Raw genomic sequence first — 18,558 nt, 5'->3', positions numbered from 1 at the left:
TCTCTCTCTTGTGAGGCGAGTGCTCTAACCACTGAGCTACAGGACTCCAGTTTTCAGATGTTTCAAAGGTGATATGACACAATCAAAATTAAAGGATTATCGTTACAGGTATTTATAATCAGCAAGTGAGCCAATCTATATTCAAGGGTGATGATGCATCAAATAAGTTATCAATGAATTAATTCTCGCTAGATTTATACAACTAACAAAAAGGCAAACTTTTCTTCGAAAGAAACCGCATTACGCTTTGTTTTCTGTTATCAAATGTTATTCCTGGTACTTTGGGATGGTTCATGCAGCATTTTGCATCATAAAAACAAATCGCTTATTTCCATCTTCTCCCTCCTGTGACAAAGGCAGCTTAAAGTTAGATCTAAGATCAGAGTCTCTTGCAAATGATGTTTTATCCATCCAGTCCAACCCACTTTCTGCAACACATGCATTTACAGTGAAAATATTTTGGAGAGTTTTTGGTGTAGATCTCTAAAAACAACCAGTTTAATTTAGTAGGTCAAAGAATGTGCATCACTTTTTTTTTAAAAATGGAAACACTGATCCAAAGTTTTATCTGTGAAGAAATATTTGCAAAAGGCTGTGCAACACTGATTGAATATTGCGGGTTTACAGGCTAAGTAAGGGTAGGTGGAAATTTTAGGCCACTGAGGATAAATATTTGGTTTGGTATTTTAACAGCATTTATTTTCTCTACAACAACAAATTATATTTGTAAAGCGCTTTTCACGTCAGGAAGACTTTCCAAGGCGCTGGGCAGTCAGGTATGCACACCCGAGCTGGTGGTTGTGATCAGGAGGGGTAGAAAGCAGGGAGGGTAAGGGGTAGGAGGGTGACTGAAGACACAGTCGAAGAGGAGGGTCTTGAGACAGATCTTGAAGGAGGCACGGGAGGGGGAAGAGTCAAAGGGGCTGTGGGATGGAGTTCCAGAGGGTGGGGGTAGAGAGGCTGAATGGCCGCTCGCCAATGGTGGGGCGGGTGAGGGACGTGAAACAGACCGGAGCCTGCTGAGCAGAGGAAGTGGATAAGTTTAGGATTAGAAGGTCACAGAGGTAGGGATGAGCAAGGCCGTGAAGGGTTTTGAAGGTGAGGACCAGGATCTTGAACTGTAATCCCTGTGTGATGGGGAGACAAGATAGGTTCGCAGAGCCTGGTGCAGGAGAGGACTTTCAAAGAGGACTATCTTTCCAATGTCATCCACCTGTCCTGGATGACGGAGACTATTTCAAATCCATAGTCTTTAACTCACTTTTGTTGACTAGAAGTTGTAAGGAACAAGTGACATGAATAATGGAAGTCATTTAAAAGGATTAAGGTCTTTACTGCAATTTATTTTTGTTTCAGTTGAAACCCTCAAATAAACCCAACACCAGAGTCTACCCGAATGTGGAGCCTTGTTATAGCTACTATTCTGAAAGGTTTTAGACAAGCTCGAAAACTAAATGGATTAGAAAGCAGAAGAAAAAAACTAAGTGTTCATTACTTCATGGCAATCAAATGAAATTGTTAAAGTAATGATAAAATCGCACAACTTTTTAACCTTTTAAAAGAGATTGACCCAAATTTATTAATGCAATACAAAAATGTGTAAAAACATTTAGCTCGATTTCCAAATTAGGGAATGCAAGAAGAAACCTTTTATGGATTATACAGTAACATTGAAACTATAACCAAGTTAAGAATATCACGAGATTCCTTTTTAAACACTTGCGTGGAACAAATTTTGCTTTCAGTGTAGAAAGGCATTAATCACGTCTCCATGCATTTAGCTCATTTCCTTCTCTTCAGCCACTTATAACAAGGTCATCTTATGGAATCAGATGCAAAAATACATGTTCACATTTGTCTAAGTATCTTCACGAGTATAAAGACTAAAAATTTAACAGACCACCCAAATCAGGAGAGCAAGTCAGAAAACAAACAAGTTTGCTAGAAGTTTATATGAAAATGGTGCAATCTACATACCTATCATGAAGGAATAGGTTTTTAATTTTTGTGATGGGGTGAAAAAGGACATGTGATTTTACTAGTTGCTGAAATAATTTTCTTCATTGCCTGTGGAACCCTTCAAGGCACAAGAGCCTCTTTAACAGAATCAGGAACACGACTCGCGTAGTAGTCATAATTCCTCAGAGTTGCGAGGACTCCTGCTGAGTTCATGTGCTTCACATCTTTTTGATACTGGAAGGGATTCCCGCGGATGTCGGTCAGTTTACCTGAAAAAAGTGTAAAGGTTACAGAATCGAGATTGAGTGTCATTGGTCATTTTTGCAACACAATTTCTTGCATTTGTCAATTTTACACAGTAAGCACACACACCAAAAAATCTGTGTTCACACATTTAAAAAGATAACAAAACATCTTACTTAGAAAATAAATAGTTACTACAATTTACAGTAAATCCTGAGAAGTCCCTGGACAATCTCTTGACATGAAAGAAGCTATATCAAATGTATAGATTATGATTGTTATTAAATAATAAGCCTTGCATTTAATATAGCGCTTTATCACATCTTCAAGACATCTCAAAGCGCTTCACAAAATATATGGTAAAGTGAATTTACTGTCTATTTTGTGGGCTAAACGCAGCAGCCAATTGTGCACACCAAAGCTTCATACAATTAAATGCTTTGACATATTATGCCCCTTTTAGACACAAAGACAGCAGAGTTTCCATACCAAATACAAGTACGCAAACACAGATCATTTGTAACATTCATTGGGATTCAAATTCTGGTCTTGGAGTGGTTTCATTTCAAAGGGCTTAAGACATCACGACATTGATTTGTTTATTAAATAATTCATGCAATTTAATGAACCAAACTTTTCCGAGACCATTGTTTCCAGACACTGGAAATGTCTTTAATGCAAATCCAATATCCTGTATTTTATCACAGGGAAGTGACAATGGAGCAATAGTTACCCAATCACATCCATAGCTTTCTCTATTCTTACAGGACAAGTACAGACATTTAGAGTGGCATGAAAAAGCTTGGTTGGTTCCGACTACTCTACAGAGACATCTATAGCGCACTTACAGTGAATGGATTTGAGACATAGGCATTCCCTGTAAGGTCTGGAGTCAGGCAGGTGTGTCCCCAGTCCCCAGCTCTGTTCGTCTGCTCCAAAGAGCCATTTGCTCAGGCCATTGAAAGGGACAAGAGCATTAGAGGTGTCACCATACCAGGCAGCCAAGGCACACAAGCCAAGGTCTCCGTATACATGGATGTTGATAATGTCACCATTTTTTGCTCAGACCAGCAATCGGTCACAAACCTGCTGGGCATTTGCGACTCATTTAAAGGACTTCCAGCACCAAAGTAAACCGCCAAAAAAGTGAGGTCTTATACTTTGGTAAGTGGCGTGACTGCACGGCTATTCCATATGCGGTCAGGCCAAACTACATCAAAGTCTTCAGCATCTAGTTCCAGGCTGTGGAGCGTGGCGCAAAATCTGGGAGCAGAGTCTAAAGATGGTGAAACTGGGGATGTAGCACCAGTGCTCACTGTCTATCAACGGGTAAAAAGATGGCCCTCCAGATGGGAGGGGCCTTGATGGGTTGGGAAATGTTAGCTCCAATGTTGGAAAATGTTGAAAAAGCCAGTTCTGTGAAAAAATGGCAGTTTCATGGAAAGATGTTGAAAATGAAGGAGTCAATCTGCATCAAATTGTTGGTTCCTTTTGTTATAGAAGTTGTAGTCTAATAATAATGAAACATTAAACAAATGTAGAATGGAGAAATACTGACGGTCATGGGATAGGACCCATCTGGTTTTCACTGTTTCTGAAGGAATAACAAGACAGCCTTGAAAAAGGGCAGGAGGTCACCACTTATCAGTAAATAACAACAAACCCACAGAGGTAACCGGGTCTGGCCTCCTCCTCATTCCCCGAGTCCTCCGCTCCACCATCAGCAGCTGTGCCTTCAGCCACTACCCCCAAAAGCTCTGGAACTCCCTTCCTCACTCCCTTCACCTCGCCCCCTCTCTTCCTATTTTCAGGTCTCAGCTGAAGACCTTTCTTTTCGACTGCGCCTTTCATCACCTTCCTCCCCTTCCTCCTGGCTTGGCCCTGGGATCTGTTACTGTGAAGCACTCTGAGACTCCGTCCGGCGTGGAGGGCGCTATATAAATCCAAGTTGTTGTTATAGTAACAGTCCAAGGTACCGGTCGACACAGGATCTCAGCTTAGCAATAAGACTCTAGATTCTGACAGGGTCTGCCAAGCAACAGAACGGAACCCTCAAGAATTGCAACTAACGAGCAAGTTGGTTGAACTGGAGGACTTTGGTACCATCCCGGGAAACTAATAAGAGATAACCATTCACTTAAAAGGAATGTACTAATGGTCCACATAACAGAATAAAAAAACCCAGATATAGACCTAAACTGATCAATCTCCTATCTTAGACAGAACAAAGGGAAGACCTCATCGAGACTCAGTCAGGCTAGCATCAAGGGGTCCGGTACAGAGATCAGAGGGACACCATAAGTTTGTGAGTATATCACTAAGCTGCTCGGGCTCAAGAGAGGGAAGACAAAGAACCAATGTGTTTTTAATATAATAGTCAAGTATAATCATTACACTTTGATATAATCATTGTATTCTAGTATTGCTTACTGGATCATTTACTTTTCTTTGTATTGTATGATTGATATTATCTGTTAGGTATCGAAATAAAACATTCAAAGGTGTGTCACACCATATTTGGTATTTGTCGAGTCGTTTGACCGAACCTGGGATTCATTTTCCCAACACTTTGAAAATATTTGATACAGGAGTCAATCTGCACCATCAGTGAACCACAAATCTGATAGCATGCAGAAGCTTTTTGATGTATTTGGATGAGGGAAGAATTCTTTCAATAAAGGTGCTTACTAATACCAATAATAATAGCATTTGATACTATGATAAAACTCGCTTCATGTAGATATACATGACATACGTTTATTGCAGTTTTCAACATTGCTTAGGGGAAATTCAGGATCTGATGTTACATACCTGAAACAGCATGAAGGATAGCCTCTGGAGCACAGGTGTCCCATTTCTTGCAGCCTGGACTGGCAAATACATAGGCAGAAGCCTTTCCCTCAATAAGCTGTATTATCTGGCAGAGAAGGGATTAAAAAAAGGAATAGTTGAACGGCAAACATCTTTCTCAGGTTATAGTGCAAGTCAGAAGCACAAGAGAAACTGGTGGAGCTTGGTCTGCAGTGAGTGTCACAACTCTGCAGTGCATGTAGCATGTTAAATTCTGCCAGCAATCATCGGTCACTTGGCGAGTTCACGAAATGCATCCCTGCAATAAACAAAGCACCGAGAGGGAAGCTGACAACTTCAACAAAAACAACTACATCTTCCCATAAAAGGTGAAAATAGGTTGGTTTACTCTCTAAAAAATAAGGTTGATGGAATCAGCTTTTCCTAGGTTGCAATATTATTGCTCGCTTTTCCACTCGTACCTTGTTGCCAGCTCCTCCGACCCGGATCACTTCATCAGGATTCATGGCGCTGATGCAGTCGTTTACCAGCTGGTTGCTATGGGAGCGGGTGGTGGTGATGATGCGTTTTCCCTCTGGCACCTCTTTCAGTTGGAATCCGTAAGCTCCCAGTCCCACAATCCCCCAAATGGTCCGACCGAGCACAGCATCAGCCCCAGCCTGAATGAGAAATAAATACAATATTACATGTGTATACAGCGCCTTTCAAGTCGAGAGGACGTCCCAAGGCGTTGGACAGTTAAGGATTTGCACACATAAGTGTAATGAACGATTGTGCAAGATTAATTGTTCTTGGAATTAAAGGTAATATATTAGCATGGATTGGAGAGTGGCTAACAGGAAGAAAACAGAGTAGGGATAAACGGGTCCTTCTCAGATTGGCAGGACGTGACTAGTGGAGTGCCACAAGGAACAGTGCTTGGGTCTCAATTATTTACAGTCTATATCAATGATTTAGATGAGGAAATAAAACTTTATGTATCTAAATTCGCGGACAATACGAAGCTAGGTGGGAGAGTAAGCTGTCAGGTTGACACACAAAGAATGCAAAGGGAAATAGACAGACTAGGTGAGTGGGCAAGAAGGTGGCAGGTGGAGTATAACGTGGGGAAGTGTGAAGTTATTCATCTAGGTAGTAAAAATAAAAAAGCGGATTATTTTCTACAGGGGAGAGACTAGTCAATGTTAGTGTTCAGAGGGATTTGGATGTCTTTGTACACCAGTCACAAAAAGTTAGTAATCAGGTACAGCAAGCAACTAGGAAAGCTAATGCCATGTTAGCGTTCATTGCAAAAGGGTTAGCGTACAAGAGTAGGAAGTCTTGCTGCAGTTGTATAAGGCCTTGGTGAGACTGCACCTAGAATATTGTGTGCAGTTTCGGTCTAATTATTATTTAAGAAAGGACTTAGAGAGGGTGCAGCGTAGATTCACTATGTTGGTTCCTGGGATGTGGGGGTTGACCTATGAGGATAGGTTGAGTAAACTAGGCCTATATTCTCCAGAATATAGAAGAATTAGAGGTGATCTTATAGAAACCTATAAGATTCTTAAAGGTCTCGATAGGGTAGAGGTCGTGAGACTGTTTCCTTTGGTTGAAAAATCTAAAACTAGGGGTCATAGTATCAAGATTAAGGGGGAGCCTTTTCGAACTGATTTGAGGAAACATTTCTTTACTCAGAGGGCAGTGAATTTGTGGAATTCTATACCCCAAAAGGCTGTGGATGCTCAGTCCTTGAACATATTCAAGACTGAGGTTGATAGATCTCTAAATGATAGAGAGATTAAGGGATATGGGGATAGGATGGGTAAATGGAATTAGGTTAGAAGATCAGCCATGATCTTATTAAATGGCGGGGCAGGCTCGAGGGACCAAATGGCCTACTCCTGGTCCTACGTCTTATAGTAGTGAACAAATGCAGATAATTAAATCTGTTCTACAAACTTAAGGGGGAATGATTCTGGTGAGCGATATGCATAACTTCTTCTGGATATCAGAAAATGCTCTATACAAAAAAGACACTTGGCCTGCCTTGTATTATATTAGCAAAAGCTAGAGAGGCAATGTCCACTGAGTTCTTTACATTTGCTGGTATAATCATTAAGGTATCAGTATCCCCTATATTTTGTTCCCTTTTTGAGAGCTCTTTACTCCCACAACTAGTTAGTAGCAGCGACTGAGAGATGCTCCTCTCAGACCGTTACCAAGTCACTCTGAAATCAATTCCTGGAGGATGCTTAAAAGCAGCCCAGGGTCATTCTTAGTCTGAATTTTCTCTTCTGATTTCACTTGGCAAAATAGCTGGAAATCAAAGTCAAGGAGTGAGGTAGTCATACCTGGTAGTTGTAATACGGTTGGTTGATAACACCAGCTATTGCTTTCCCACCGTAAGCAATACCAATAAGAACAGTCACGTGGTCCAAGAGGCCTGAAGATCAAAATACTGGATTCACCTTAAGCACAACATGTAATGGACATCATTACCGCAAACACGAACAGGTTGCCAAATAGAAAACAGGAGGTCATGGTAATGTTCATCATTCAAAGGCTCAATGTTACCCATGTCTCTGCACAGGAGTTAAAATGAAAACAACAAGCATTTATATAGCACCCCTCACGCTGGCTCTGGCCTCCGGTTTGTCCCCTGTCCCTTCCGCTCCACCATCTATGGCAGTGCCTTCAGCCACTATGCCCCCAAACTTCGGAACTCTTTCCTTCAATCCCACTGCCTTGCCCCCTCCCTACTTTCAAATCCCACCTAAAGACCTTCCTTTTTAAATTGCTTAAGGTCACCTCCCCCCTCCCTCTGGCTCAGGTGTCAGACTCAGCCAATGTCAAGCACTCTGGGACGCTACCCTGTGTGAAGGGCGCTATATAAACACAAGTTGTTATAGAACAAACTTCAGGCAAAACCAAAATGTTGCAGGGTCTAATTCATAATTGATGAGCTTACCTTCTGTATACTCCTTTGTACCATCAACAGGATCAACCCACACCACTAACTGAAAAAGGGACAAGCATAATAATACTTACATTTGATGCAGTACCTTATCACATCATTGAGATTTACAGTAAAGTGTAGCGATTATATTTTTGTAGATGAACACAGTAGCCAATTTGTCCACAGCAGTGTCCCACAATTAGCCATGAAATGAGCAACTTATTTTCTGGAGGGACGGAAACAATGTGACAGGAGAAAAAAGGATCACAGGACGCTACTGTACCACCGTGTATACTAAGCAGGGATGAAATAAATTTAAAGTTGTGGACTAATGCATGTTTATAGACAATTACTTCGGAAACTTATTGAAAACAAGTCAGCAAGACAAAGTGGAGGAAAGTTCCAAGAAGATAGGGATGGGATTGAGCAGTGGACACCTGGACTTGCTTTGTGTTCCCTGAGCATCTTAAAAATCACTAAGATTATATTTACGCTAGATCCTATAATTGAAAAATTACTTGTATCTTAACATTTAATAAACTGAATTTTGCTACTTCCAAGAGGAATTCATTCTGAATCAATGATAACTTACCTCTTCTTCCTTAATGTTGTTGTACTGAGCTGGACAGACGTACTTCAGAATTTCTTCAGAGTGACCCGCTTCAATTAACTCTCCATCCAACTCTTCGGTAGGCAAATCCTGAAAAGCAGACCCATGTTAAAACACTGTAATTGATGTAAACAGCATTGTTTAATACCTACCACTTTGTTATCTACCAACTACCTTGAAATACCTACTTCAAAGGCCATCCCTGACGACACACCAGATTTTTCAATTAGTTGGAAGAGTCCAATGTGTTTTTGAACAATAACATGCCGTCTTTGGCCACTGTAAAGTTGTACTTCAGGACAAGCACAAGTGAAAACTTTAGACAGGTTTTATACCACAGATTTGAAGGGTAGATATGAAATTAACTAGCCTGAATTTAAAATTCATTATAGCTAGATAAGTGAACTGTGCAGAACACATCAAACTGGGAAATTAAAATCATTTAAATGCAGGATTTTAGCCAATGCCCTTACCTCCTCTCCAATGATGGTTAGTTTAGGAAACTTGCGTGCCAGCGAAGAACAGATGCTTTTCTGGACCAACCGATCGGCTTTTGTTTGTAGGTCATTGGCTGCAGTCTGCATTTGCACAGTAAGAAATTAGGACTTGGTGACAATTATGTATTTTCTTTCACAACAAATCTTGATGCATACACAGCAACCCCATGATTTCCATTTAACTTAACGTCTGAGATACAATAAGTTTGCCCTGCTTTCTGTATAGTATTATATGCAGGACAACTGAAGCAGTACAGCTAGTCAATTTAGAGTCATAGAACATTACAGCACAGAAAAAAAATATTTAGCTCATTAAACAAGCACTAGTGTTTTTCTCCACAAGAGACACCTAATTCAATTTCACTTCCCATACTACCTATACTCTAAATATTATTTTTGGTATCAGCAGTAGTTGTATTTACATACCATTCAACAATATTAATCAACGAATCAGTACAGCTAATGCAACATTAGTCTTCAATTTTGATCTGAAATGTTTTCTCTGCTACAGACAGATGTGCATTGTTATTTCATGCGCTGAGGGTCTCAGATCCAGGCTATTTTAATAATTACTGTGAGGTGGGCAAAGGTGGTATTTATTCACTGTGCATTCAAAAGATTAATGCATCACTCAAGAATCTGGAAGTCGNTTTTTTTACTGTTCTGTTTGACTACTTGGCATGGATTGATATTCTTATTCATAGGATAGATTTTATAAATCATTAAACGAACTTTACCACAAGGATCCCGATCTCAACTAGCTAGATAGGACAACAGTGTGCAGGAACAGCAGTCAACATTACCAGCCCTACCTACAATGTACAATTAAACAATGGGTTATTCGTGCTGCAGCATGCAGGTTCAACTTAAATTTCCTCCCGCTGCAAATTCACAATCAGTGAGGAGAAGCAAAATATATTCAGCGTACTATGGAATTGTGAATTGTTTTCTAAGGCCACGAGAAGCCGGCACAAGCACAATGGTCCAAATGGCCTCCTTCTGTACTATAAATTTATTTGGGCAGAAATTTCAATAACTGTTTAACATCAAACACAAATTTCACTGAAAATTCCCTTGGGCACAAAAGTTGCACCAGTCTTCATCGCTGCCAAATTATAAATATTTAAGCACTACGTTAAGCATGTGGAGCAACCTTTTAAGTGAATTCAATTTTTTAAGGGTGTGCAGTGATGAAATCATAGCCTGGAACCTTTCTAAGGTGGCATTAAAGCTGCAGGGAAAAAAAAGCAAAAAAGGAATTGGTCTCAATTTAAGCGTATTCCCATTTTAACATCTCATATCCTAGTCTAAAAGGCACAGGATAATAAGCTTACATTTTCAAATTGCACTTTCATCAGTCACTGTCTGAAAATTCTGCAATCCTCATTGTCAACCTCATCCCCTTCCCTCCAAAGGGCTTACACATTCAATGTTGAACAACAGATGTATTTCAAAACTTAGAATATTGGAATCAAAGTTTTATTACAACAGTATAGGTGATCAGTCTGCACAAATTGTAAGGGATAGCTTCAGGATTCTCTGACTGTTCCGTTTCCAATGATTGCTAGAAACTCATTTCTTATATACTATTTTTGTCCACTACAGAACCCTAAGATCAAAATGACCTCATCCCTAATCTAGAGGTCCTCTAGTTCATTGTACCTGTTTTTTGGAGTACCCTAAATTAATGAGCATTTCGACTATCTATCAATATTATAAGGCTATCTTCATCTTTCCTTGAGTTCTCTACTGATTAAGGACACCTTACTAAATCTTCTTAATTCACACCCACTAGGTCTTTTATACCTTTTACTAATTGTGTACTAATGGTGCACTAGTTGAGACGGTTCTACACCCATATATGTACACCCACAATATTATAATAATAATCCTTGCAATAATACCCCCTTACATTGTTCCACAAGTAAAACTTATAATAGCATTGGATATAGTGCCTTATCACATCTTCAAGACATCTCAGAGTGTTTCACAGAATATAGTGTAAAGTGAATTGACTATATATTTTATGGGCGAAACACAGCAGCCAACTGCACACAGCAGTGTCCCACAAATAGTCGTAGATTGAGTGACCACTTTGTTTGGAAGGACGATTATCGCTGGAAAGCAAATTGCACTTTCATCAATTACTTGCTGTAATTGGTGCCTTTTTTATGGTCCAACCCAAATCATCCTTTAAGTGACCCAAAAGAGAAACAGTACACCTTCCTATTCACTTATGAAAATTATAGTCAGTTACCCCCACATTGTTGCAATCAACGCTAGTGTCAGACTTGATAACATCATAAGGATCCAAAACAACATTAAATACATAATAAATTATTTAAAGGGCTATTCAATACATTTATAATGTGCATGCACCAGTTATTATAGTAATCATCCTTTCATTTGATATAGTGCCTTACCATGTCTTCGGATGTCTTAAAGGGCTTCACAGAATATACTGTAAAGTGAGTTGACTGTATATTTTGTGGGCAAAACTTCATCCACAAGTTATACCGAACTTTCTGAGTTTCCCTGAGCACAATGGGTAATTACTAACTGCACTCAGGTTGGCTAATGCTTTTAGCAAACACAAACTTTACAGAACATATTTTGAAAAACAGACAGGCATAGAAAACAAAGGAGTGAATGTAACAAGGTGTACACATTTATTTAACCACAAAACACAGTCACTGTACTTTACAGTATATACCATGAAGCGCTTTGGGATAGCCTCCCGATATGAAGAGCATTATACCAAACATAAGGATTATTATTTTTATATCTAAATAGTTCCTTATCAAACATTTTCCCCATATTATACACCAGATATTCAGTGGATAATATCCACAATGACTCCATTGTTGGATCTGCACAATAGTTTTCTTTCTCCCCTGCCAGCAATATATTTATCAATAAGCTTCCTGGTACAATATATAGAACCAGTAACACCGCAACTAAAATAGCACATTAACAAACAGTTGCATTAAACAATTTATCATTTGGAAAAACAAATAGAAATGATTTAGTGATGAATTTTTGTACCTTACAGCAAGGAATGATGAGCCAAATGACCACCTTCCGTGTGGTAAATTTCTACAGTTCTACATGTTCTCATACCTTCAAGGTTACTAACAAGAGGGTCACACCTGGTTGTGCTTACAGAGCAGGTGCTTATGGGGTGACTCACTATGGGTCTTTTTTGTTTATAAGACACTTTGTTAACCTTATGGTTGACATTTTATGAAGATGTTGAAAAAAAATTCACAGGGCATGGATGGTAATGGACTCTGATGCAGCATGCAAAAAGTGTAAGTCAATGGCATCGTGGATGGAGGCTGCAGTTTACAGACCAGGAGCTGGCTGGTTCGAATCATGCTCTGCTGAGTTTGATGACCTGAGTGGAGGCTGTGTGCGAGGTTAAATTGCCTCCAGCCTTACCAGGATTGAGGAGGGGAAACCCAGATTGGTTGTGTCCTTGTGTGGCAACTGGGAGGCAAGAGATCAGGCTTGACTGTGATGCCCACCATCAATTGAGTGGTTGATACTCACAACAACAAATTACAGTTGCAAAGCGCCCTTCATGTTGGAAAGATGTCCCAGGGCCCTGGAGAGTCAGAGGTTTTGGGACCTGAATTGGGATCAGGAGGAGTGGAGGGCAGGAAATTTAAGGTAATCGAAGAGGAAGTAATTTAGCTGAGACTTGAAGGAGGCAAGGGAGGGGGTGAGGCAGAGAGATTGCAGGATAGAATTCCAGGGTGTGGAGGCAGAGAGAGATGCTGAATACATACGAACAAAGGATTTAGGCAAGACAATGGTGAGTCAAGTCCTCTTGTAGACAGTTCTTAAAAGTTGGCTAACATTTTTAATTAGGATTGGAACCACAAAACAACAGTTTTGAAATTATACACTTTGCTTGTTGCAGAGCGTATGTGCACACCACCACTTATGCAATTATTAAAACAAAATTCTAGTGTTCTAAGGTTTCATAATTCATTCTTGAGTAATATTGGAGAAATGGGTGTTCAAAGACTGCAGGAATTTTTTTACGTTGTTGCTCCACAAACAGTTCAGCAATATCTTAAATTACAAAACTCCTATACAGTGAAGAAACAAAATCTTACATAATGGACAGAGATGACTACATTGTATCAGCTGTTCATTCAATTCTACATCATACCACGGAATTGACATATCCAGCTCTATTCTATAATCAGTAATCCAATCAGTACATATCTTTGAACATATTCATATATTTAAGATGCAGATTCAGAACTTAATATAATAAATCAATCCATGTCACCTACAAGAAAGTTTAAAAACAAACGCATTACTTTTTTTGGGACCCATTTCCATAAATACAATATTAAGGAAATGTACAAAGGCTGTATTCAACGTTGTCTTACAGCTTAAAGTACATTTTGAGATTTGATTTTCCTCCCGAGAAATTCTGAATTACACGATTGCACTGTATAAATGCAAGTTGTGTTGTCCATCATTTCCCCATATAAATCAAAATTGCAATTATTAACAAAGAAGATGCAATACATCAGATTTAATGAAATGTCATGGTACTCTTGTCTCTTTTCTTTACACGTGAATTACACATTCCTTCCAGGTGCAATCCTTCACTTCTCATTTTTCTCAAAGATACGAGCCCAGCCAGAGCGATCATACAGAACACAACACTTTTATTTCTCTTCAATTATTCTCATTTATTTTGACAAGTACCAGTAAACCATAACTTTCCCAAATGTGGCACAGCGACACAAAAACAATAAATATAGCACACCAGCAATACTTTAAAAATAGTTTCACTACTTGGCTTAAACAGACTTTAATACATCATGATGTCTTATACTTTAATAACTGCTGAATCTATTGAACCTCGATAAACCATGACCTCTTGCAAAATACAGAAGAGATGACCTTATCCAATTTTACCTCTTCTTAGTAGCTTTCAGGATTTAAGTTGTTTGTTAGTACAGGTGTTAATCTAACTCCGACCCTTACTCTCTTCCTCAAATTTAGCTCAGGATTCAAGATCCTGTAGCTCAGTGGTTAGAGAGCTCGCCTCGCAAGCGAGAGACCTGGGTTCAATTCCCGGCAGAGCGAAACCTTGGGCAAGTTTCCTTACTCCACACGCCCAATAATAATCCCTCAAGAAAAAAAAAAATTGGTCACTTCAATCCATGACTGTTTGTGGGACACTGCCGTGTGAAATTAGCAGCCGAGTTTTGCCCACAAATACAATAGTCAATTCACTTTACAGTATATTCTGGGAAGCGCTTTGAGACATCTAAAAGACATGAAAAGCGTTACATCAAATGCAAGGATATTATTATAGAATACAATGCATGCCTCATATTTTGGGGCCTAATTAAAACATTTTTGAAATATAGCTCATCAACAATAGGAGATCCCCGAAAAACGATATGCCCATGACACTCCCACTTGCAAGACCTTTCCGATGAGGTATAAATCATGTCAATCAGTTATTGCATTATTGGTTTGACACATAGACACACACATTTCATCTTTATTAGTATAGATTAATCAAAATGAAACAATTACTGCATTATAGGCAAAAAGGAACATGTTGCTTGGTGGCTAACACAGAACATTTGGAAAAAGGCATTCATTATACAATAATTGAAATTATAGCATTCTTAAAAGCTTTCTGATCATTAATTATGGGACAGCTTTAAAATACATTTTGAAATAACTCAATTCTGAATAACAGGAGTACCCAAAGCTGACTGACAACAGTTGTGAGCTAGCATCCTGGATTCCTATTCCTCAAAGCCAGTGTTTTTGAAGAGGGATTTTCAAATAATGTTTTACACTATCATTTTGTTAAGTCCTATAAGGCAGCAATGAAAGGCCACAACCTTCGCTTCCAAGGTTGAATTGAATATTAAAATTGAATATTGAATATTAGCTGCACCATGTGAGCAGCAGCAAAGCAAACCATAAAAAAAATTGATAAGTTCTTAAGTGGCTTACTGCACTACACTTAAGATTTGTAATGTTGGTGAAGAGTTGAAGGCTCCTTAGATTGCACAATTCTGTTTTGCTTAAGCTTTGCCTAGAGACAGGAAGTAGAATGAATAAAAGTGTACAATTTCAGGATACCAGTTCCACACAAATACCTGTTACACGTCAGCACTGTAAATGAACACCATAAATGAATCTTTTGACACACAAAGATATATATAAAATAGAAATCCAGCAGATCAACAACAACCACCATTTATATAGTGCCCCTCACATTGGGTAGCATCTCAGAGAGGTACCTTGATGCCCAATATTCAATTCAACCATGGAAATAAAATTAATGTTACCCAATAGTCTTAGCCCTATAGGGAGTTTTAGGAGTCCTGTAGTTCAGTGGTTAGAATACTCGCCTCGCAAGCGAGAGGCCTGGGTTCGATTTCCAGCAGAGCGAAACCTTGGGCAAGTTTCCTTACTCCACACACCCGATAATAATCCCTCAAGAAAAAAAATAATAAAAATTGGTCACTTCAATCCACGACTGAAGTGTGGGACACTGCTGTATGCAATTGGCTGCCATGGATCGCCCACAAATATATAGTCAATTCACTTTTACAGTATATTCTGTGAAGTGTTTTGCGACATCTCGAAGACGTGAAAAGCGCTATATCCAATGCAAAGAGTATTATTAACCAAAATATGCATTTATATAGCAGCCTTCACACAGGGTAGCATCCCAGAGCACTTGTTAGACCCAGAGTAAGTAGACTGAGTGTAACAAGGGATATGGGGAAAGAGAGAGCAATTTACAAAATAAGACTTGGAAAAGACACTACTAGGTGCTTAAAAAGTGTATACTGTATTGCTGTAGCTGACTGCCTGCCACTGGCTGGGGGTGGGGGGAGGAGGGAGGAAGGATGGTTTGCAGGAGTAGCAGCTGAGAACAGACAGAACATTCCCACTCCCTGACTGCTCACCAATCTACAGCCACATTATGGAGTTTATGTTGTATTATCCCCCCCCAAACCCACAGGCAGTGTCAGCTGGTACACACCTTCTCCACGATGCCCAGGTCACCTTCCTGGATCACCTTGTGGATGATGCTCTGCGCTTTCTCAGCGATGGAGAAGGAGCTGGCGACCAGGCGCAGGAGCAGAGAGGGGCTGGAGGTCATGGTCAACAGCAGAGAGTCTCTAACACACTCACACACTCACTGGGGTCTCTGCTCTCTCTCTCTAACACACTCACTGGGGGTCTCTGCTCTCTCTCTCTCTCTCTAACACTCACTGGGGGTCTCTGCTCTCTCTCTCTCTCTCTAACACTCACTGGAGGTCTCTGCTCTCTCTCTCTCTCTAACACACTCACTGGGGCTCTCTGCTCTCTCTCTCTCTCTCTAACACACTCACTGGGGCTCTCTGCTCTCTCTCTCTCTCTAACACTCACTGGGGGTCTCTGCTCTCTCTCTCTCTAACACACTCACTGGGGGTCTCTGCTCTCTCTCTCTCTCTAACACTCACTGGGGATCTCTGCTCTCTCTCTAACACACTCACTGGGGATCTCTGCTCTCTTTCTCTCTAACACTCACTGGGGATCTCTGCTCTCTCTCTCTCTCTCTAACACACTCACTGAAGATAACTGCTCTCTCTCTAACACACAATAGGAAGCTGCTCCCACCCACCAGGCTTTGGCTCCACTTTATACCAACTCTTTGATAGGCAGCTCTTTGAAAGGCAGCTCAGTTTTCTTTTTCTTTCACAATCAGCCTCTCTCCACAGCGCTGGGTCCCAAAACCTCCTCCAGCTTCACCAACAAAAAAGTGCTCTGTCACTCACTTCACTTCACTCACCTGGCAGGCTCCTGACTGGCAGCAACTGGTCAGGTCCAGGGCAAGGGCAAGGGCGATGCCTACGTAAGACCGTACAAATGCAGCCTTACTTAATTTGCTCACTTTGTGGCTGTTTTATAGGGCGGCTGGCAAATTGGCTGCTGCATTCGCCTTCAAATACACAGTGACTACACTATCTTGTGTTGCTCGAAGCTTTTTAAAAAACATTAAGCCCTTAGATTCTGTGCCCATGGTGTCAGATCATATCTACATCATCTCGAAAATGGTGGCATTTTAAAGACTTTGCTTATGTCTCCGCTTTCACCATCTTTTGTTCAATAAAAACAATTCCACCTCTGTGACACACCACAAGTCTATAATGTGCGAGTTTAGTGTCACACAGAGAAAGCCTTTTGCACATGGATGCAAGTTGGCTAACTTTAGATTTGTGTCAGATGTTTGACAAAAACCTAAAAAGAAAATAATCAAATTTCTTTCAGCAACAATGATGAAGAGCTAATTTACTAATAGATCTTAGCTTACTGTTTGTTACTTTTAATGCATAATAAATGATTAACATTGTGCTTCTGCTGTGTCCCTAACAAGGAATTCTGCCAAGATTAGTTTGAAGATCAGTGGATTAAAATCGAATAACTTAACAAGGGAAGTGGCTCCTCTTATTAGAATGCAACATTATGGCCCAATATCTAAATTTCCTAAATATTGCATGACCACTATTGCCAAACTCTTGCAAGAAATATTAATTATTAGTTTTAAACCCTAGTCACTGACATAGTGACATTGGAACACACAGCTAGGAAGTAAAACAAAATGTTTGCAATGTGTCAGCTACTGAAATAAGGTAAGAAAGGCCACTAATTTGGGGTTTAATTTGCGATATTTCTTAACGGTATTCCTTCATAGGAAGTTGCAAAAATGAAACCTCCTTGCTGTAAGAAAATACCGACCCATAGAAACTGCACTCCAGTGTCCATTTACTTCAAGTGCTCTGGGACTCTGCCATGCATGAGGGGTGCTATATAAATGCAAGTTGTTGTTGTTTTTGTTATTGTTGTATCTCTGGAGCGGTTCTCACAGGTTCACAAAAATAATAAGGAAGTTGGACATGTTCTGCGCTGTCCAGCTCCATTGTTTCAGATGTGTAGGTGACAGAATGTACAAGTTACAACAAGTGTGTAGAGTATAACAACAACAAAATTACGTGTTGTATCGCGTCTTCCATGTCGGGAGGACATCCCCAGGCACTGAAAATACAAAGATACAAAATACGACAATAACAAACAGTGCGTAGAGGAAAACAAAATACAACTGTGTGTGGATGATAGCACATGCAAGATGCAACAACAGGCTATGCATTTATAAAGTGCCCTTCGCATAAGATAACGTATCGGAGCACTTGAGAATATTTCTCCTAACTTTGGAGCGGCAGACGGGAATGCAATGTCTTGCTATCTCTTAGCTTTTTTCTACCTCTCTTCACGACCTGCAAAACACACAGTCAATTCTACTTTACAGTAGATTCTGAGCCGCGCTCTGAGACGTCTCGAAGGCGTGACAAGGCGCTGCATCAAATGCAAGGATTATGGTTGTGATGGTTCCTCCCTTCACTCCCACCTCATTGTTCCTCCACATTGACACTCCGCACAGCGGCGCTGGGGCA

General features: G+C 40.1%; 1 protein-coding gene across 2 annotated transcripts; it reads right to left on the bottom strand.

Moving 5' to 3' along the window:
• Window positions 1-1,544: 1,544 nt before the first annotated feature.
• bpnt1 (bisphosphate nucleotidase 1) lies at window positions 1,545-18,555 on the bottom strand. Of its 2 annotated transcripts, none has more exons than XM_007904526.2 (8): window positions 18,513-18,555; window positions 9,035-9,139; window positions 8,544-8,651; window positions 7,964-8,012; window positions 7,347-7,438; window positions 5,475-5,672; window positions 5,014-5,119; window positions 1,545-2,228 (listed from the first exon to the last, which is right to left on the bottom strand). In XM_007904526.2, the coding sequence occupies exons 1-8, from the start codon at window positions 18,528-18,530 to the stop codon at window positions 2,080-2,082; spliced, it is 825 nt and encodes a 274-aa protein (XP_007902717.1). In that variant the 5' UTR covers window positions 18,531-18,555; the 3' UTR covers window positions 1,545-2,079. The 2 variants fall into 2 exon arrangements, with proteins under 2 accessions (XP_007902717.1, XP_007902716.1); XM_007904525.2 differs by lacking the exon at window positions 18,513-18,555 and adding an exon at window positions 16,107-16,345.
• Window positions 18,556-18,558: the final 3 nt, after the last annotated feature.

Source organism: Callorhinchus milii, unplaced genomic scaffold (assembly GCF_018977255.1).
Source record: "Callorhinchus milii isolate IMCB2004 unplaced genomic scaffold, IMCB_Cmil_1.0 Scaffold3, whole genome shotgun sequence".
NCBI classification, from domain to species: domain Eukaryota; kingdom Metazoa; phylum Chordata; class Chondrichthyes; order Chimaeriformes; family Callorhinchidae; genus Callorhinchus; species Callorhinchus milii.
Note: the sequence above shows the minus strand (reverse complement) of the source record. Positions and strands in the feature narration are given on the sequence as shown.

What these genes read in the sequence shown, in the direction of transcription:
- bpnt1 (XM_007904525.2), bottom strand. Translation starts at nt 16,226, where the DNA reads ATGACCTCCAGCCCCTCTCTGCTCCTGCGCCTGGTCGCCAGCTCCTTC. An exon ending in TAACCATCATTGGAGAGGAG is followed by an intron (nt 8,652 to 9,034) that starts GTAAGGGCATTG and finishes TCTGCTTTTCAG; the next exon opens with GATTTGCCTACCGAAGAGTT. An exon ending in ACAACATTAAGGAAGAAGAG is followed by an intron (nt 8,013 to 8,543) that starts GTAAGTTATCAT and finishes TCCCTTTTTCAG; the next exon opens with TTAGTGGTGTGGGTTGATCC.